The 20,187-nt window shown below is 43.9% G+C and overlaps 1 protein-coding gene and 1 long non-coding RNA gene across 8 annotated transcripts in view; both read right to left on the bottom strand.

Annotated features, from left to right (window-relative positions):
* The window catches only part of ADGRE3 (adhesion G protein-coupled receptor E3), a 49,826-nt gene that overhangs the window by 20,943 nt on the left and 8,696 nt on the right, over positions 1–20,187 (bottom strand). For all 7 annotated transcript variants that reach the window (XM_058727718.1, XM_058727716.1, XM_058727717.1 and 4 more), the window contains exons 4-7: positions 16,611–16,766; positions 11,949–11,986; positions 5,045–5,228; positions 1,446–1,565 (exon numbers count right to left, since the gene is read on the bottom strand). In XM_058727718.1, the coding sequence (XP_058583701.1) occupies positions 1,446–1,565; positions 5,045–5,228; positions 11,949–11,986; positions 16,611–16,766 (498 nt within the window). The remainder of the gene's footprint in view (positions 1–1,445; positions 1,566–5,044; positions 5,229–11,948; positions 11,987–16,610; positions 16,767–20,187) is intronic.
* LOC131510526 (uncharacterized) lies at positions 16,794–19,492 on the bottom strand. The gene is made up of 2 exons (XR_009261081.1): positions 19,243–19,492; positions 16,794–17,011 (listed from the first exon to the last, which is right to left on the bottom strand). It is a non-coding gene; the product is annotated as an uncharacterized LOC131510526 (long non-coding RNA).

Raw genomic sequence — 20,187 nt, 5'->3', positions numbered from 1 at the left:
TCTCACGGTTTGTGAGTTCGAGCCCTGTGTCGGGTTCTGTGCTGACGGCTCAGAGCCCGGAGCCTGCTTCGGATTCTGGGTCTCTCTCTCTCTCTCTCTGCCCCTCCCCTGCTCATGCTGTCTCTCTCTCTCTCAAAAATAAATAAACATTTAAAAAAAATTGAAGGTATTCATGCAACCCACCTGATTTTTGGTTTCTCTTGAAACACCAGAAAGTCTGGCAGCACTGGGACAGTTAATAGTTTAACAATCCATTCCTTTGTACAGAGGATTAGCAGGTGCTGTAGGTGCCTTGACTATTCCCGGGGCCCTCTTGGGTTTGACAGAGAGAGAGCGAGCGCACACGAGCAGGGGAGAGGGCAGAGAGAGGGAAGGAGAGATTCCCAAGCAGGCTCCATACTCAGCAGAGGGCCTGATACAGGGCTTGATCCCATGACCCAGGGATGGTGACCTGAGCCGAATCAAGAGTCAGATGCTTAACTGACTGAGCCCCCCAGGCGCCCCGGGTTTCTTATCTGCTGATAGATTCTATTGCGAACAATTGTAACTCTCTGCCTGGGGGCATTCCCTGTAGGGAGTGTGTTTGATTTGTACACAGGGCAGAATGGGAGAGCTCGGTAGGGCGGGTCACAGTTACCACCTGCAGCAAATCTGCTCACTGACATACTGACACCTGTAGTGGCCGTCCCCTCTTCTCTGTCTCATTTCCTCTCTCCCCTACTGGGATGGTTAATTTTGTGTCAATGTGGCTAGGCCATGCTACCCAGCTGTTGGGTCAAATGTGAGTCCGGGTGTTGCCGTAAAGGTATTTTTCAGATGAGGGTAACATTTCCATCAGGAGACTTTGAATAAAGTAGATTACCCTCCATCACCCAATCAGTTGCAGGCCTTAAGAAAAAGACTGACTTCTCCCAAACAAGAGGGTATTCTGTCTCTCGGCTGTCTTTGGTCTGCAGCTACGACATTAACTCTTCCCTGGGTCTCCGGCCTGCTGGCTAGAGTTTAGACTTGCTACTTTCCACAATCACATGAGCTAATTTCTTAAGATCTCTGTTTCTCTTTCTGCCCACACACATATCCTATCGATTCTGTTTCTCTGGGGAACGGTGACTAATACGCCTACCGATGCCTCCTGGAATCACATCCCAAATACACTCCTTATGCTTCTCTCAGGGACTGCATTTGGGTGAACCCCGTCGGAGACCTGGACAGAAAAGCCTCCAAATTGCAAAGAAGTGTCTTCCACACTGAAGAATAGAAAGCCTCCACTTTGGGGAGTTGTTTTTTTTTTTTTTTTTTTTTTTTTTTAAGGAAAAGACTCAAATGACACAGTCTTCGGGTAACAAACCAATTAGGAAAGATCTTATTGGCGACTCTCTCAATGACTCACATAATGATGCTGATCTGTGTGTCTTAGAGGTTCTGAATGCAGCCACTACATGTACCTTTCACGTTTTCCTGCACGATGTCATTGCAACGGATGTCCACTGAGTTCATGTAGGTGTTCAAGCTGAAGACCTTTCCTTCTTCAGAGCAATTGTCTGTAACAACTAGAGTTTCAATAGCTGGTGAGAAAAACAACAGGCAAGTTTAAAAATGTGAATAGCAACATGAACAGGTCAACATTTACTGAATGTCTAGAATGTTCCAGGCACTGTACATTGTCATATAACCCCATGAGGGACCATTATCCAAATGAGGAAACTGAAGTTAAGAAGTTAACTCCTTAACTCCTGAAAAACAAGTTCTTTTTTTTTTTATGTTTATTTCTGAGAGAGAGAGAGAGAGAGAGAGAGAGAGAGAGAGAGAGAGAGAGAACATGAGTGGGGGAAGGGGAAGGGCAGAAAAAGAGGGAGACACAGAATTCGAAGCAGGCTCCTAGCACAGAGACTGGGGGCTTGAACTCACAAACCGTGAGATCATGACCTGAGCTGAAGTCGGACGCTTAACTGACTGAGCCACCGAGGCCCCCCCTGAAATACAAGTCTGTAACTAACGTTCTCTAGCGATCATCTTTGAAGCAACAATTCTGTTCCTAGGAATTTTATTCTCAGAAAACGACATGGACGGGAGGGAAGATTTAGTTATGAGAAAGTTCATAGCAGCATAGGTGATAGTGTGGAAAACAGGAAGTGATCTAAATGTTCAACAAAGAGAAACTGAGTCAATAATTGATGGCTTATCTCTATAATGGGGAACCATGCTTCCGATGAAAATGAGGTCACAGGAGAATTGCCACCAAGAAAAAAGCTCATGGAAATATTTAACTTAAACATTAGCAGATGGTTAAGGCTGGCTATGGGTTAGAAATTGTTGAAGCTGGGTGATGGATACAGTTGGGTTCTTCCTGTATCTCCCCATTCATGGTATTATCCCCATTCACAGATGAGGGAAATGAAACCCACTGAGGTCAGGGCACCAGTTTCCCATCAGTTAGGACCTGGCCAGGTCAGGAAAGGTGAGAGCTACTTGTAATCTGAAAAATGGTTTAATTTTGAATGAAATGAGTGAGTGAATGAATGAACAAACAAATTAATAAATGAATCCTGATTCCAGTTTCCCAAGAAGGTTAGGTTAGGGATTGGATTTTATTTTCTATTAAAAATTATTATTATTATTTTTATAGAGCATAAACTATCTCATCATGCAAATTGGTAAAACAGAATGTTTAGGTAGGCATACACAAATCCTTTGATATCCCTGAGCTGAATAAAAACACAGCAAACAGCATTTCTGGAGGCCAATGTGGTGATATGCATCAAACTCTATAAAATGTTTCTTTTCTCCTTGACCTAATGATTCTTCATCTATGAATTTATCCCAAGAAAATATCAAACAAATGTACACAGATAAATTTTCAATGGTCTTTTTCACGGGGTTCTTTGGCAACAACCCACAATTCGCAGAATAGGGAAATAAATATAGTACAAATAAATTATATACAGTGCAATTTGATAAACCGTTGAAGATAATAATGTAGGTAATGATGACGTATACCATTTACACGGAAATGTGTTAGTGATGTAATGCGTGAAAACTGCATGCACAAAATCACACACACGGGAACTATGTTTCTTCATCAGATGTGTACCTATGTGGCTATAGGATGGGAAGACCGGGCTGTGGGCAGATTTGGCTGGCCTAAATTTAGTTTGTTTGTGTGTGTTTTTTTTCTATGTTTTAAAAAATCTAATACTGGGTTTTGCTATGGTATTTTATAAAATAGTGAAATGATTGCTAAAGTCAAGCTATTTAACAATATCATCTCCTCACCTGGTTATAGCATACATATATATGACAAGGGTGATAAAAGTGTTTTTATTAAAAAAAATATGCAGTGAGGTGTTCCTTCTGGGATGCTTGACATACTGTCACTGTGACATGTGCCAGTAACTATTGGGCAAAAAAGCGCTACTTTTCCGTTGGTGGATGAAGCATGTGTCTCGTGATCTCAGAGTCGTGAGTCAGAGTCCCACACTGGGTATGGAGAATACTTAAAAATAAAATCTTAGGGGCGCCTGGGTGGCTCAGTAGGTTAAGCGTCTGACTTGGTTCCAGCTCAGGTCATGATCTCACAGGTTCACGAGTTCGAGCTTCCGTTGGGCTCCACACTGTTAGTGGGGAGCCTGCTTGGGATCCTTTCTCTCCCCCTTTATCTCTTCCCCGCCCCTGCTCATGCCTGTGAGTGCTCTCTCAAAATAAAGAAACACACTTAAAAAAACAACAACCAAACTACTTTTAAGCCAAAATCCTAGACTCAGGATTGGAAACCATTGATCATGTTTTCTTTTCTTTTCTTTTTTCTTTTCCTTTCCTTTCCTTTCTTTTTTCTTTTCCCTTCCCTTCCTTTCCTTTCTTTTCTTTTCCTTTCCTTTCTTTTTTCTCTCTTTTCTCTTTTCTTTCTCCCTTCCCTTCCCTTCCCTTTCCTTTCCTTTCCTTTCTTTTCCCCTTCCCTTTCCCCTTCCCTTCCCTTTCCTTTCTTTTCTTTCTTCCCTTCCTTTTCTTTTCTTTTCTCTCTTTTCTCTTTTCTTTCCTCCCTTTCCTTTCCTTTCCTTTCCTTTCCTTTCCCCTTCCCTTTCCCCTTCCCTTCCCTTTCCTTTCTTTTCTTTTCTTTCTTCCCTTCCTTTTCTTTTCTCTCTTTTCTTTCTTCCCTTCCCTTCCCTTTCCTTTCCTTTCTTTTTTCTTTTCCCTTCCCTTCCTTTCCTTTCTTTTCTTTTCCTTTCCTTTCTTTTTTCTCTCTTTTCTCTTTTCCTTCCTCCCTTCCCTTCCTTTTCCTTTCCTTTCCTTTCTTTTCCCCTTCCCTTTCCCCTTCCCTTCCCTTCCCTTTCTTTTCTTTTCTTTCTTCCCTTCCTTTTCTTTTCTCTCTTTTCTCTTTTCTTCCTTTCCTTTCCTTTCCTTTCCTTTCCTTTCCTTTCCTTTCCTTTCCTTTCCTTTCCTTTCCCCTTTCCTTTCCCCTTCCCTTCCCTTTCTTTTTTTCTTTCTTCCCTTCCTTTTCTTTTTTTTCTCTCTTTTCTCTTTTCTTCCTTTCCTTTCCTTTCTTTTCCCCTTCCCTTTCCCCTTCCCTTCCCTTTCTTTTCTTTTCTTTCTTCCCTTCCTTTTCTTTTCTTTTCTTTTCTTTTCTTTTCTTTTCTTTTCTTTTCTTTTCTTTTCTTTTCTCTCTTTTCTCTTTTCTTTCCTCCCTTCCCTTCCCTTTCCCTTCGTTTCCTAACAGCTCTATGGAGGTGTGATTAATGTGCAACAAATTGCATATAAAACAGTGTACAATTTGATGAGTTTCATAGAGTGTGTATACGGTATGCACCTGTGATACTAACACCACAATCAAGGTACTGAACGTGTCTCTCATTCCCAACAGTCTCCTTAAATTGTCTCATGCTCTTTTTCTCCTCTCTCCCCCTTCTCCTGTCACTATAGATTAGACTGTACTTTCTAGAATTCTATATAAATGGACTCAGGCAGCGTGTTTATTTACTTTTCTAACTGTGTAACCCAGACTCCAGCTTGTAATAGCCCCCGTGTGTATCAGGCCAGCTCCTCTTCTTACCCACAGTACTGTTGTGAATTTTCTGGATTTTTTGCTCTGGGGATTTCAAGGCAGTTTCTAGAGCGCTCGATTCTACAGTCTGGAGAAGAGTTGTGGCCCACGATGCGACTTCTCTCTTCTCTCCCATTGCCCATGGAGTGTCATTAGTGAGAAGTGACTCGAATTTCTCAACAACACGTTGCAGCTTTGGAGACACAAAGAATAAGAAAAAAAAAATCCAATCTGATAGATCCCACACCCTGAGGGAAAGTAGAAAGCACAAGAAAGCAGGTTCTGGAGCCAGAGGACCCGGCTTGAATCTTGTCTCTGCCACTGACCAGCTGCATGAACTTGGAAAAATAACTCGATTGCTCTGTGCCTTGGTCTCCTCTTATAAGGATGGGGACAGTAAAAGGACGCCCTAGAGTTTTGGGGAAGATTAAATGAATAAGAGATGCCATCTTCGAAGAACAGTGTCTGTGTCCAGATGAGGATAGTTATTATGAATGTCTTTTACCATCAGGGGAGTGGTAAGCTTGCGAGGAATAAAACAGTGGTGCTCCAATAGGGCGATTTTGGCCTCCCAGCGACATTTGGTGATGTCTAGAGACATCTGGATTGTCACCACCGAGGGATGCTCAGTGGGTGGGGTCCAGAGAAGCCGCTGAACAGCCTAGAAGGCACAGGACAGCCCTCCCCCACACCGTGGTAAAGAATGACTCAGGCCCAGATGTCAGTGGTGCCAAAGCTGAGGAAAAGTGAAGTTGTTATAGCTCAAAAGACGTCCTAGGGGCACCTGGGTTCCCAGTTGGTTATACTTCCCACTTCTGCTCAGGTCGTGATCTCAAGGTTTGTGGGTTCAAGCCCCCGCATCAGGCTCTGCACTGGCAGTGAGGAGCCTGCTTGGGATTCTCTCTCTCGGCTCCTTCCCCCCACCTTCTCAAAATAAATAAATAAATAAATAAGCTTTTTTTTTTTTAAAAAAAAAGCCCTATGGGAATATGTCTTCTAGCAGTTTCTTTCCTTGTGCAAAAACGAACAAACAAGGGGCGCCTGGGTGGCTCAGTCGGTTGAGCGTCTGACTTCGGCTCAGGTCATGATCTCGCGGTTCGTGAGTTCGAGCCCCGCGTTGGGCTCTGTGCTGACAGCTCAGAGCCTGGAGCCTGTTTCAGATTCTGTGTCTCCCTCTCTCTGACCCTCCCCTGTTCATGCTCTGTCTCTGTCTCAAAAATAAATAAAATGTTAAAAAAAAATTAAAAAAAAATGAACAAACAAAACAAAACAAAAACCAAAAAACAAAAAGAGAGGAAAAGAAAAGACATTCATTCTAACTGGCCTTTTTAAATCAAGAAATTCATCTACGAAGTGAAGCAAAGACATGAGACAGAAGGTGAAAAGAATGAAGGGCTGCGGTGGAATTTTATAAATATAGGTGTAACAAAATCGTAATATAGGCGGACTTGAAAGGCTATTTTTATGCGAATCCCCACATCCTTGTACTTAAAGCGTGGTCCTTGGACCAGTGGCATCAGCATCACCTGGCAGCCTGTTTGGAATGCAGACTCTTGGGGCATGAGTCCAAATCTGCATTTCACCCAGTTTCCCAGGGGATTTGTGGGTACGGACGCACCTCAGAGATTGCAGGTTTGGTTCCAGACCCTGGTAGTAAAGTGAATAGCACGGTAAAGCTATTCAAATGAACTTTTTGGTTTCCCAGTACCTATAAAAGTTTTGCTTACACTATACTGTAGTCTATGAAGTGTGCAATAGCAGCATGTCTAAAAAATGTACAAGCCTCACGTCACCCAGTGCTCACCGCAAGTGCACTCCTTAATCTCCATCACCTATTTAACCCATGACCACCGGCTGATGTGTGGAATTGTCGAATCACTATCGTGTCCACCTAAAACTAATATAACACTGTATGTTAACTAACTGGCATTAAAATAAAAACTTTAAGGGCGCCCGGGTGGCTCAGTCGGTTAAGCATCTGACTTCAGCTCAGGTCATGATCTCGCGGTCCGTGGGTTCGAGCCCCGTGTTGGGCTCTGTGCTGACAGCTCAGAGCCTGGAGCCTGCTTCAGGTTCTGTGTCTCCTTCTCTCTCTGTCCCTCCCCTGCTCACACTCTGACTCTCTCTCTCTCTCTCAAAAATAAATAAACATTAAAAAAAAAAAGCCAACCAATCAATCAACATAAAAAGTGTGCAAACCTTGGGGCGACTGAGTGGCTCAGTCAGTTGAGCGTCCGACTTCAGCTCAGGTCATGATCTCACAGTCTGTGAGTTCGAGCCCCGCGTCGGGCTCTGTGCTGATGGCTCAGAGCCTGGAGCCTGCTTCTGATTCTGTGTCTCCCTCTCTCTCTGCCCCTTCCCTGCTCATGCTCTGTCTTTCTCTGTCTCCAAAATAAATAAAAACATTAAGAAAAAAAAATTTAAAAAAAAGTGTGCAAACCTTAAGTAAAAAATACTTTATTGCTAAAAAATGCTAATCGTCCCCTGAGCTTTCAGCAGCTCATGATCACTGATCACAGATCAACATAACAGATGTAATAACAATGAAAAAGTTTGACATACTGTGAAAATGATCAAAATGTGACACAAAGACACGAAGTGAGCAAATGCTGTCGGAAAAATGACGCCAACAGGCTTGTTCCGTAGCTGGGGGGGGGGGACTCCCCAAACTTTCAATTTGTTAAAAACACGATACCTGCGAAGTGCAGTAAAATGAATCCCAACAACACGAGGTAGGCCTGCGTGTTCAGTTACTAGGCAGTAAAACCCATCAGGACAGGGACTTTGTCTTCTTCACGAAACAGCATCTAGAACAGTCCCTGGCGGACGTAGGTGCTCAGAGTTCATGGGCGGCGTGGATGCTCTTAGGAGGAAAATGTAACTGTACCGAAGAGTTATAAGCAGAGTGATATACAAAAAAGGGCTGCAGGAACATTCAGAACCAGGGTTCGAGTAAATCTTTTTAAGGTTTGGCTCCTTTGGTCTGAGCTTTGTGGAAATCCTGAGCTGAGTTTGCTAGTTTACAAGCAGCCTCCATAGAAAACATACCTCTGTCCACTAAATGACAGCTGAGATGTTCGTGGTTGAAACTCATTCGTACAGGGTAGGCCCTAGAGCATCTGCCCTTCAGAATTGCTATTGTAGTGTCTGATCCAGCGAGAGGAATTTGCACCTTTTTCTGGCAGCGCATTTTGTTAACTGGGATGTACTTTGGACAACACGAAATGCACCCTCTTAAAGTATACGGTGCGGGGCAACTTAGAATATGCACGAGGTGGTGCAACCAGCACCTCTGTGTAGTTCCAAAACATTTCCAGCATCCCAAGATAAAACCCATGAAGCGATCACTCCCCACGCCCCCTCCCCCCAGCCTCTGGACACTGCTAATCTGCTTTAGTGGATTTGCCTGTCCCGGACCTTTCATAGAAATGGAACCTTACACTACGTGACCTTTTGTGTCTGGCTTCCTTCACCCAGCATGATGGTTTCAAGGTCTACCCATGTTATAACGTGAATCAGAGCTTTACTCCTTTTTATGACTCAATAAGTTTCTACCCTGGGGATCTACTTTTTAAAAATCCATTCATCTATTGATGGACACTTGGGCTGTTTCTTCCTTTTGACCACTGTGAATAGTGTGGCTATGAACATAGGCGTGCAAGTGTCTGAGTCTCTGCCTTCAGTTCCCTTGGGTATATTCCTAGGAGTGGAATTGCTGGGTCATATGGTAATTCTATGTTTACCTTTTTTTTAAATTTTATTTTAGAGAGAAAGAGAGAGAGAGAGAGAGAGAGAGAGCAAGCAGGGGAGAGAGGGAGAGGGAGACAGAGAATCTCAATCAGGGTGGAGCCCCCCACATGGGGTTCAGTCCCACAAGCCCACGATCATGACCCGAGCTGAAATCAAGAGTTGGATATTCAACTGATTGAGCCATCTAGGTGCCCCGCTATGTTTCACTGTTTGAGGAAATGGGCAAGGAAACTTCATAACGAAATGTTCCTGTTACATGATAATTACACGATTATTTGTTCACTACTTCAGTGAACACTTGTTGCACTCCCAGTGCGGGCTTGGGCTGATTCCTGCCCTCAAGAAGCTCACTGTGTAGGTGGTGACAACACATGACTGTGACGGTTGTGGGCCCACCAGAGAGAACAATGGAGAACCTGGACGGAAGAAGGTATACTATGGACCAGGCACCCTGCTAAGTACTCCACATGTATTATTTCATTTAACCTTTCCATCCTTCCAAGGAGGTAGAGGCCATTATTACCCCATCTTACAGATGACTAAATCAGTCTTGGAGAGTGTGATGGTTAATTTTATGTGTCAACTTGGCTGGGTCAGAGAGTACCCAGCTATATTTGGTCAAGCATGACCCTTGGTGTGTCTGTGAGAGTGTTTCTGGATGAAATGAACATTTGGATGGGTAGATGGACTGATTGCCCTCCCCAACGTGAGTGGGCCTCGTCCAATTGGTTGAGGTACCTGAATAGAACAAGATGTCTGAGCAAGAGGGAACTTTCTTCTGCCTGACTGCCTGCTTGACTGCCTTGAGCTGGGACAGAGGCTTTGTTTCCTTCATGCTTGCCTGAAACGTCAGCTCTTCTGGGTCTCAGGCCTCTGGGTTTGAAGTGGAACAACACCATTGGATGTCCTGAATCTCTGGCTTGTTTACTGCGTATCTTGGGACATGTGGGGCTCCATAATCGCATGAGTCAGTTCCTTATAACATATCTCTTTCTTCTGGGTCCCCTGTTGGTTCTGTTTCTCTGGAGATCCCTGGCTAATACAGAAAGGTTGTGTCATTTTGCCCATGTCACTTGCCACTGAAGTGCTGAGATTTGAACCTCTGACTGTACTTCTGACCTCCGCATCCCTCCAGCAGAAGAACCTGGGGAAGGGGGTATTAACTCATATGGGAGGGCTTATGGAGGCCATCCAGGGGGATGTGATGCTTGAATTGAGTCTTGAGCAGAGAAGAGAGGAAGGAAGCCAGCCAGGTGAGGTACTGGGAACAGAGTTTCAGGTAGAGACAGCAGCATGTACCTGGAGGCTTGGAGCTTGGAGGTCAAGGTGTGAGCAGTCCCTCTGGAGTAGAGCAGGGTGAGGGTGGGGAGTGGGGAGAGGAAGGGACCAGCCCATTCTGCTAGACTATAGATTCTCAGAGACATGGGTCCTTCCTTTGTTAACATTCAGAGTCCATTTACAGATGCTAAGTGATTGCTACCTAAAAGGCACTTTCTTGGTCTGTCTCTTGTAATTGCCTACAGTATCCATTCCCCTCCCCCTTCCTTTTATTTAAAAAAAAAATTTTTAAGTTTATTTATTTATATTGAGATTGAAAGAGAGAGAGAGAGAATGAGCAGGGGAGAGGCAGAGAGAGAGAGAGAGAGAGAGAGAAAGAGAGAGAGAGAGAGAGAGAATCCCAAGCAGACTCCGCACTGTCATCACAGAGCCCTATGTGGACTGGAACTCACGAGGCATGAGATCGTGACCTGAGCTGAAACCAAGAGCCAGATACTTAACTGACTGAGCCACCCCGGCGCCCCTCCCCCTTCTTTTTAATAATTGAATGGGTTCCTCAGATTTTATATGGATCATGTTCTCCGTCTGAAGGCCACATTGTCCCAGCCTCCCTTGCAGCTAGTTTTTGGCCGGGCTACCTTCCGCTTCTGGACTGTTGCTTTCAGACAGCTCTCCAAGGAAATGATCACAACTTCATTAGCATATTATAGAGTGAGTAGAAGTATCCCTTTTCCCAACTCTTCCCTCTTCACCCTGTGCTCCAGACAAATTGCCCTGGACTCTATCTCCCCACCACCCACCAATACAAATGCAGCTTTGGAGCAACCTGTTTTAGGTCATATCATTGAGGACAAGGTGCTGGGGGATGGAGGAGCAGCAGTATGGGAAGAACGTGGGTACCCTGAAAGGCCTCACCAGCCTGGACTTAGTTAAGTCAGAAAGTAATAAAGACCGGGGCGCCCGGGTGGCTCAGTCAGTAAAGCGTCCGACTTCGGCTCAGGTCATGATTTCGCGGTGCGTGGGCTCGAGCCCTGCATCGGGCTCTGTGCTGAGAGCTCAGAGCCCAGAGCCTGTTTCCGATTCTGTGTCTCCCTCTCTCTCTACCCCTCCCCCACTCACCTCTGTGTCTCTCTCTCAAAAATAAATAAAAACATTTAAATAAAGAAAGTAATAAAGCCCCATCTTTTTATTTTTTATTTTATTTTTTATTTTTATTTTTTAACGTTTATTTATTTTTGAGACAGAGAGAGAGAGAGCATGAACGGGGGAGGAGCAGAGAGAGAGGGAGACACAGAATCGGAAGCAGGCTCCAGGCTCTGGGCCATCAGCCCAGAGCCCGACGCGGGGCTCGAACTCACCGACTGTGAGATCGTGAAATGAGCTGAAGTCGGACACTCAACCGACTGGGCCACCCAGGCGCCCCAAGCCCCATCTTTTTAAAGCTATTGGATATTTGGGTCTGTGTACAGTTTCATTTAGTCCACCTTTCTCGGCCTGGGATAGATCCTATCTTTCGGGGGCAGCATACACACACAGACACACACACATCCATATGGACATACACACTCTATCTAACTCTGCCATGAGATACATAGGAATGTACGTATAGTGATAAACACGGCAACCTGTATGCATATTTCAGTTATACATAATATAAATTACATATAATATCGTACTATTATATCATAATTAATTTCTATTATAATTAAAAACTATATTAAAATATATTATATACCTTAACATGTAATATGATATATATATGACACATATATGTATGATATACAATGTCTAGCACACATATAGTATACGGTATCCACACCCACATGCTAATTTTGGGCTTTGTGGATACTTGTTATCTGGGTTCCAGGACTCAACTTCTACTCACCTCTTCCGTGTCTCTGGTCGTCTTTGAGGAAGTGGTTTCTGCAAAAGATATAAAGGGAAGTTACTGCTGGAACTGAGAGTGAAAGGGCAGAGAGGTGGACAGGCAGGGTGAATAACTTTGCACTTAGAAGGTCTAAACCCATGCTGTTTATTTTTTTTTATTTAAAAACATTTTTTTTGTTTATTTATTTTTCAGAGAGACAGAGCGCCAGCAGAGGAGGGGCAGAGAGGGAGGGAGACACAGAATCCGAAGCAGGCTCCAGGCTCTGAGCCATCAGCACAGAACCCGATGCGGGGCTCAAACTCACAAACTGTGAGATCATGACCTCAGCCGAAGTCGGACGCTTAACCGACTGAGCCACCCAGGCGGCCCTTCTTTATTTTTAAAAAATTTTTATTATTACCTGTTAAATTCCAGTATTGTTAACATATAGCATTACATTAGTTTCAGGTGTGCAGTATACCAACTTAACAATTGTGTACATTACTCAGTGCTCATTAGGATAAGCGTACTTTTCATCCCCATCACTTATTTTACTCATCCCCCCACCCACCTCCCCTCTGGCAACCCCTGGTTTGTTCTCTACAGTTAAGAGTCTGGTTTTTGTTCTTTTTTTTTTTTTTTTTTTCTTTTGAACTCAATTTTTTTATGTTCACGGACAAGGTTGTGCTCTTTTGAGAGATCAGAGTCAAGTTCCTTATCCTGGTGGAAAGCAGTGTTTTTTGATGGGGGGGGGGAGGTGTGATTTTGCCCCCAGGGGATGTTGGCGATGGCTGGAGACATTTTGGCCGTCACAACTTGCGATGGGGAACGCTACTGGCACCTAGCGGTGGAGGCTTGGGGGTGCTGCTTCACAGCCTACGATGCACGCGGTGGCTCCCGACCACAGAGAATTATTGGACCCCAAATATCAATATTGCCGGGGTAGAGATACTCTGGCATTGAGGAAGCAGGAAAACGTAAACTCTAGATTCTTTAATTCAGTCTTGGCTGGACAAAAATAACCGTATTGGCCGAGGGGACAGGAAATTACATACTTCTGGTTTTAAAATTCAGGCTGGCTGCGAATGACAACTGAGACAAGAGTATCAGTTTTTGGTTATCAGCCCTTAATGAGACCTTGGTGCGTAGCTTCTTGGACTTTGTGAGGACCCCCATCTCTATTTGAGGAAAATGAGGAAAGGCCAACACATGCTGACATCCCAGTTAACCATTAGACTGAGGTTAAGTCTACCTAGTAGGATCAGAGAGTTTATATATATATTATATATATATATATATTATATATAATATATATATAAAATATATATATAAAATTTTATTATAAAATTTTATTATATAAAAATATATTATATATTTATTATATAATTATATTATATATTATATAATTATATTTACATATAATTATATGTTATATTATATATATGTGTGTATATATATATATATATATATATATATAAGAACCAGATGAAATGTGAAACACATTAGCAAACCTTTGTAGGCAGTGTCCTGAGTGCTCTGTACGGTAGTATTTCATTTAAACCTTACTTAATCCTTGCAACACCCTGTGAAATCTATACCCTGTGAGGTGTATCTACTGAGTCCCATGAATTAGTGAATTTCTTTTTTTCTCGATGAGCCTGCCTACAGGTTTATCACGTGTTTATCTTTTCAAAGAACCCTCTCTTAGTTTCACTGATTTTTTCTATTGTTTTTTTGAAGTCTTTATTTATTTCTGCTCTGATTGTTTTTTTTTTTGGTAGAATATCATTTTATTTATTTTTTTAAATTAAATTTATTTGTTTAAATTCAAATTAGTCAACATATAGTGTAATATTGGTTTCAGGAGTAGAATTTAGCGATTCATCACTTACGTACAACACCCAGTGCTCATCCCAACAAGTGCCCTCCTTAACGGCCTCACCCGTTTCACCCACCCCCCACCTCCCCTCCAGCAACCCTCAGTTTGTTGTCTGTATCTAAGGGTCTCTTATGGTTTGCCTCCCTCTCTGTTTTTATCTTATTTTTCCTCCCCTTCTCCTGTGTTCATCTGCTGTGTTTCTTAAATTCTACACATGAGTGAAAGCATATATTTGTCTTTCTCTGATTGGCTTATTTCGCTTAGCATAATACCATCCAGTTCCATCTACGGTTGTCACAAATGGCAAGGTTTCATTCTTTTTCATTGCTGAATAGTATTCCATTGTATATATACACCACATCTTCTTTATCCACTCATCAGTTGATAAACATTTGGGCGCTTTCCACAATTTGGCTATTGCTGATAGTGCTGCTACAAACATTGGGGTGCAGGTGCCTCTTTGAATCCACATTTTTGTATCCTTTGGATAAATACCTGTTAGTACATCTGCTCTGATCTTTATTATTTTCGTCCTTCTACTAACTTTGAGCTCTTTTCTTTTTTTCCCTAATTCCTTTAGGTATAAGGTTTAGTGTTTGAGATCTTTTCTCTTTTTTTTTTTTTGTCTCTTGGGGTAGACCTGTATTACTATAAACTTCCTTCTTAGAACTGCTTTTGCTGTGTCCCTAAGATTTTGGGTCAGGGGCGCCTGGCTGGCTCGGTGGGTGGAGCATGTGACTCTTGATCTTGATCTTGATCTTGAAATCTGGAAGATTTCAATCTTCTTAAATGCACTGAGAACTTGCATTGTGGCCTCTAACATAGAACTATCCGGAGACTGCTCTGTGTGCACTTGGAAAGAATGTGTATTCGGATGTTTTGGGAAGAAATGTTCTGAATATATCTGTTAAGTCCACCGGGTCTCACGTGTCATTCAAAGCCACTGTTCCATTACTGATTTTTGGTCTGGATGATCTATCCAGCGATGCAAGTGGGGTGTTAAAGCCCCCTACTATCGAGTATTACTGCCAGTTTTCCCCTTTATGTCTGTTAATATTTGCTTCATATATTTAGGTGCTTCTATGTTGGGTGCATACGTATTTGCCATTGTTATATCCTCTTATTGGATTGATCCCTTCATCATTTTATAATGGCAGTCCTTATTTTAAAGTTTATCTAGTCTAAGTATCACTACCTCAGCTTTTGGTTTGCTGGTTTATTTACGTTTGCTTGAATATCTTTGTCCATCCCTTCATGTTCAATCTGCACGTGTCTTCATATTTTATTTTATTTTATTTTATTATTTTATTCCATTCTATTTTATTTTATTTTATTTTGGGGAGGGAAGAGAGAAGGGGACAGAAGATCTGAAGTGGGCTGCATGCTGACAAGTTGATAGCAGCCAGCCTGATGTGGGGCTTGAACTCACGAACCACAAGATCATGACTTGAGCCGAAGTCAGTCACTCAACCGACTGAGCCACCCAGATGCCCCTGATCTGCATGTGTCTTTAGGTCTGAAGTGAGTCTCTTACAGGGAGCAGATAGATGCGTCTTGGTTTTTAAATCCATTCAGTCACCCTATGTCTTTTGATTGGAGCATTTACGTTTAAAGGAATTATTGATAGATATGCCCTATTGATTTTCAAAGCCAGACATTCTGGGGGCTTGCCTTCCTGGCGCAGGTCCCCAGATGGGTGTTGCATGATGTGGAGCCTGAACGCCCTGCTGCTCAGGGAGAACCTTTGTACTTGTGACATCCCTCCAGCCTGTGGGTCACCGCGATGGGGGTTTTGGTTCCTGACCTGACTGTGTTTTGCTGCTGTTACCCTCCTTGATGTGGCTTTATTTCCGTGTCTTTACCTGTGGAAGAGCTGTTCGGCTAGTCTTCGGGTCGCTCTCAGAGAGAGTTGCTCTAATGTAGTTGCAGCTTTGGTGTCTTCATGGGGGGAGGTAAGTTCAGGATGTTCCTACCCTACCGTCTACCCCTCGCTTCTTCTAGCTATCATCTCCCATATTTCTTGTGCAAAGGTTTCCCTGTCTGTGTGGTTTCCGTGAGAGTGCTCATGCTTATACAAGATGGTGCCTCTTCTGGACAGAGATCCAAAGGTGGGCATATGACTCAAACTGGACTAATTGGTACATTTCCAAACAATCTGCAGTTAGATCCAAAAGAGAGTCAACTGATTGATCTTTGGGTGCTTGGATCATTAACCACGGTAAGATTTGGACTTGGCGGCCATATTTCCTATCCTGCGGACTAAGAAGGCAGAGAAAGCCAGTTTGTGGTGAAAAAGAAGAAAGGGGCAGACCCAAAGAGTATCAGAGACTGAGGTGCCCTGATCGTGTGCACTAGAGTCCCCTGTTTCAGTTCATTCCAGAAGCCCAGCTGTATTTTTGTCCTCGAGTTGCAAGACACATCCAATAATTGTGTATCCAATATCATACAATCCAATTGTGTAATCCAATATCATATCCAATTGTGTAATCCAGTATCATAAATTCATCTTTTCTGCTTAAGTTAGCCTGAGTGAGTTCCTCTTTGCAATTCAAAGAATCCTGTCTTAGCACCTCATTACCCCCATTTCCAAAGGCCACTTGTCTTATTAACCCCATTATTTCTCTATACTTCCTTCTTTCCTTTTTTTCCTCCTCTTTCCATCATTGATTTACCTCCAGAAAATGGAAACATGTCCTAGCCTCACCACACACACACACACACACACACACACACACACACTTTCTGGCATTAGATTCAATGAAAAACAAAGAAGGGAGACAGGAAGACAAGACGTTTCTTACTTTGACAAGTGTTCTCATTGGAATTCTTGAATTGTGTGTCCCCAGAGAGGAGTTTGTACCCAGGATTACAGTGGCAGTGGAAACTTCCTTCGACATTCTGGCATGCAGCGTTAAGTCCACAATATACGCTAATGGGTGGTTTACATTCATCAATGTCTGGAACACAAAAGAGGAATTTAGACATTCATTTGACAAAGATTTATGGAGCATCTAATATGTGCCAGAGGCTATACCCGTTCCACCAGGGTCTGTCCTGGCTTTCCAGGACAACTCAGTCAAGGTAATGGGTTGTCTTTGTTCTTCCCTTTCCTCATTGACTTTGGTTGGGTTCTCTGAGAAGCAGGCATTGAGAGAAGAATTCATGGGCAAGTACTTCATGTGGGAGGTGATCTCAGAAAACACTGGAAGGGAGGTGGTGAAATGAGACAGGGAAAGGAAGGCAGAAAATAAAGAGCTAAGTTTCCATTGTGGGCGATAGGGACTCAATTCCCCTGTGAACCTCTGGGAGGTGGTGTAGAGCACACACTTCAGAGGCACTTTCCAAGGGGTGGGGGGCTGGGATATTTATCGGCGAAATCTTTTTCTCTTTTAAGTTTTAATTTAAATTGTAGTTAGTTAACATATAGCGTAATATTGGTTTCAGGAGTAGAATTTGGTGATTCGTCACTTCCACACATCACCCAGTGCTCATCGCAACGTTACTCGGTGCACATCCCTCCTTAATGCCCATCACCCATCTAGCTTACCCCCTCCCACCTCCCTCCATCAACCTTCGGTTTATTCTCTATAGCTAAGAATCTCTTATGGTTTGCCTCCCTCTCGCTCTCTTTTCCCCTTCCCCTATGCTCATCTGTTTTGCTTCTTAAATTCCACATATGAACAAAATCATGGTATCTATCTCCCCCTGACTTATTTTGTTTAGCACAATACACGCCAGTTTCATCCACATCATTGCAAGTGGCAAGATTTCCTTCTTTTTTATGGCGGAGTAACAGTCCACTGTATAGATATACCACATCTTCTTTATCCCCTCATCAAGTGATGGACGCTTGGGCTCTTTCCATGCTCTGGCTATGGTTGATAATGCTTTTGTCTGCCCAATCTTACCATTTATCGGGAAAGCAGTGCTTGCAGGGATAGCTTACTCTCTGATACTCCCACCTGTCCTGAGCATGGGCTGAGTGGTCTCCAGTGGCCAGAGAGCCTTAGACTTGGCAAAAGAGTGGCCAAGGCTGAGGGCATCTAAAGTGGAATACTGACCATGTCTGCTGTTATGAATGTTTGTAGGTCTCCTCAATTCAATATGTTGAAATCCTAACTCCCGGTGTGGCTGTGTTTGGAAATGGGGTGTCTAAGGATGGAACAGGCTAAATGCGATCATGAGAATGGGGCCCCGATCTGATAGGATTAGTGTCTGTAGAAGAAGAGACACGAGGGCTTCCTTCCCTGCCCGACCACTGTGTGTGTGCAGTGAGGAAAGGCCATGTGAAGAGACAGCAAGGAGACAGACACCTTCATGCCAGGAAGAGAGGTTTTCCCCAGAAAAGAGAACTGTCAGAACCTCGACCGTGGGCTTCCCAGCCTCCAGAATGGCGAGAAAATAAACTTCTGTTGTTTACGCCGCCCGGTCCGTGGTGTTTTGTTACAGCAACCCGGGCAGAGTAATACACCTGCTAGATTAACCGACTGAGGGAGAATGTCTTGATTAAGTCAACATGTCTCCAGTCCTGAGGGTCCCCGTAGCCCCTTTCCAAATGTCACGCGGGTGGTGAGGACGTCCCCATCCGATCTGGCAAACACGAAATGGGGAATTTTCAGACTGTGACATAGCGTCGCAGATGAGCTTTGCTGCCTGCTCCATAGCCATTCTCTTTTGAGGAAGCCAGACGTGACAGTCTCGTTCCCATCTCGCAGTCACTCTGTCCCCCAGCCTCCCCGTGTCAGCTTTCAGGTCGCACCCCTAAGCCAATGGAAAGTAAGGATGTTCTCCCTGGGGAGCCGGCGAGGAACCTCAGTGAGCGTGAGACAGAAGTGGCCACAGAGGAATGAGCCTCAGATGGTGCTGCGTTCCCTCTGCAGCCCCGCAAGCTTGAAGACAGTTCTGTGATCCGTGGGAGGGTCGCTGATGGATCACGCGGATAAGAGGACGGAACACTCCCCACCTGGGCAGGATAGAACTTTCTGGCGAAAGTGAACAGTGGAGAGAGTGCCCGGCGCGAAGCAAGCACAGGAGAAAGTGCCCCAAATAAAGGACAGATGGCAAGCGTGCAACCAGGAAGAAGAGAAACCTCAGCCTGTGGGCAAAGGCAGGGCAGGGGAAGCAGGGGCGAGCAGGGAACCCTGAGAAAATGTGAACTTCACGGGATGTGGCAGGGGAGCTAAGGAGGGGGGTGAAACAACAGCGTTCTCCTGATCTCACTTCTTTCCTGGGGGAGGGGAAGCAAGGGTGAAATGAAGCAGCTTTTTCTTTTTTTTTTTTTTAAATTTCTGTATCGTTAACACACAGTGTTGTATTAGTTTCAGGTGTATAGTGCGTGACCCTACGCTTGTTGCGTGCCCATCACGGTGGGTTCGTGCCCACCGTGGGCCTACTCGGTGCCCATCACGGTGAGTTCGCTCTTCATTCCTTTACCTGAAACGAAGCGTCTTGCTGGGGAAAACAGTGCATTTTGGCGGGGGGAGTAACTGCTGAGTTTGGAAGATGATGACACAGACACTCGTGTGTGATTATGAAATTAAGAGAAGGGGAGGTCACCGTGAAGGGGATGGAAAAGTCTATCAGAACCTCCAAATAAATGAAAGAAGATGCTGATTTCGTGAATTTCTTTTCTTTTCTTTCTTTCTTTCTTTCTTTCTTTCTTTCTTTCTTTCTTTCTTTCTTTCTTTTCCTCTTTTTCTTTTTTTTTTTAATTTTTTTTTCAACGTTTTTTTATTTTTGGGACAGAGAGAGACAGAGCATGAACGGGGGAGGGGCAGAGAGAGAGGGAGACACAGAATCGGAAACAGGCTCCAGGCTCCGAGCCATCAGCCCAGAGCCTGACGCGGGGCTCGAACTCACGGACCGCGAGATCGTGACCTGGCTGAAGTCGGACGCTTAACCGACTGCGCCACCCAGGCGCCCCTCTTTTCCTCTTTTTCTTTATTTCTTCCCTTTCTCCCTTCCCTCTCTCTTTTTCTTTCTTTCCTCCCTCCCTTCCTTCCTCCCTTCCCTCTTTTTCTCTTTCCTCCCTTTCTTTCTTTCCTCCCTTCCCTCTTTCTTTTTCTTTCTCTCTTTCCTCCCTCCCTTCATTCCTCCCTTCCCTCTCTCTTTCTTTCTTTCCTCCCTCCCTTCCTCTCTCTTTCTCTTTCCTCCCTCCCTTCCTTTCTCCATTCCCTTTTTCTTTCTTTTTCTCTTTCCTCCCTCCCTTTCTTTCCTTTCTTTCTTCATTTCTCTTTCCTCCCTCCCTCCCTTCCTTCCCTCTTTTTCTTTCTTTTCTTTCTTTCTTTCTTTCTTTCTTTCTTTCTTTCTTTCTTTCTTTCTTTCTTTCCTTTTTCTCTCTTTCATCCCTCCCTTCCTCCCTTCCCTTTTCTTTCTTTC

This window comes from Neofelis nebulosa, chromosome 4 (genome assembly GCF_028018385.1).
Source record: "Neofelis nebulosa isolate mNeoNeb1 chromosome 4, mNeoNeb1.pri, whole genome shotgun sequence".
In the NCBI taxonomy this organism is placed as follows: Eukaryota; Metazoa; Chordata; class Mammalia; order Carnivora; family Felidae; genus Neofelis; species Neofelis nebulosa.
The sequence above is the reverse complement of the archived record's forward strand: the minus strand, read 5'-3'. Positions and strand labels throughout refer to the sequence as shown.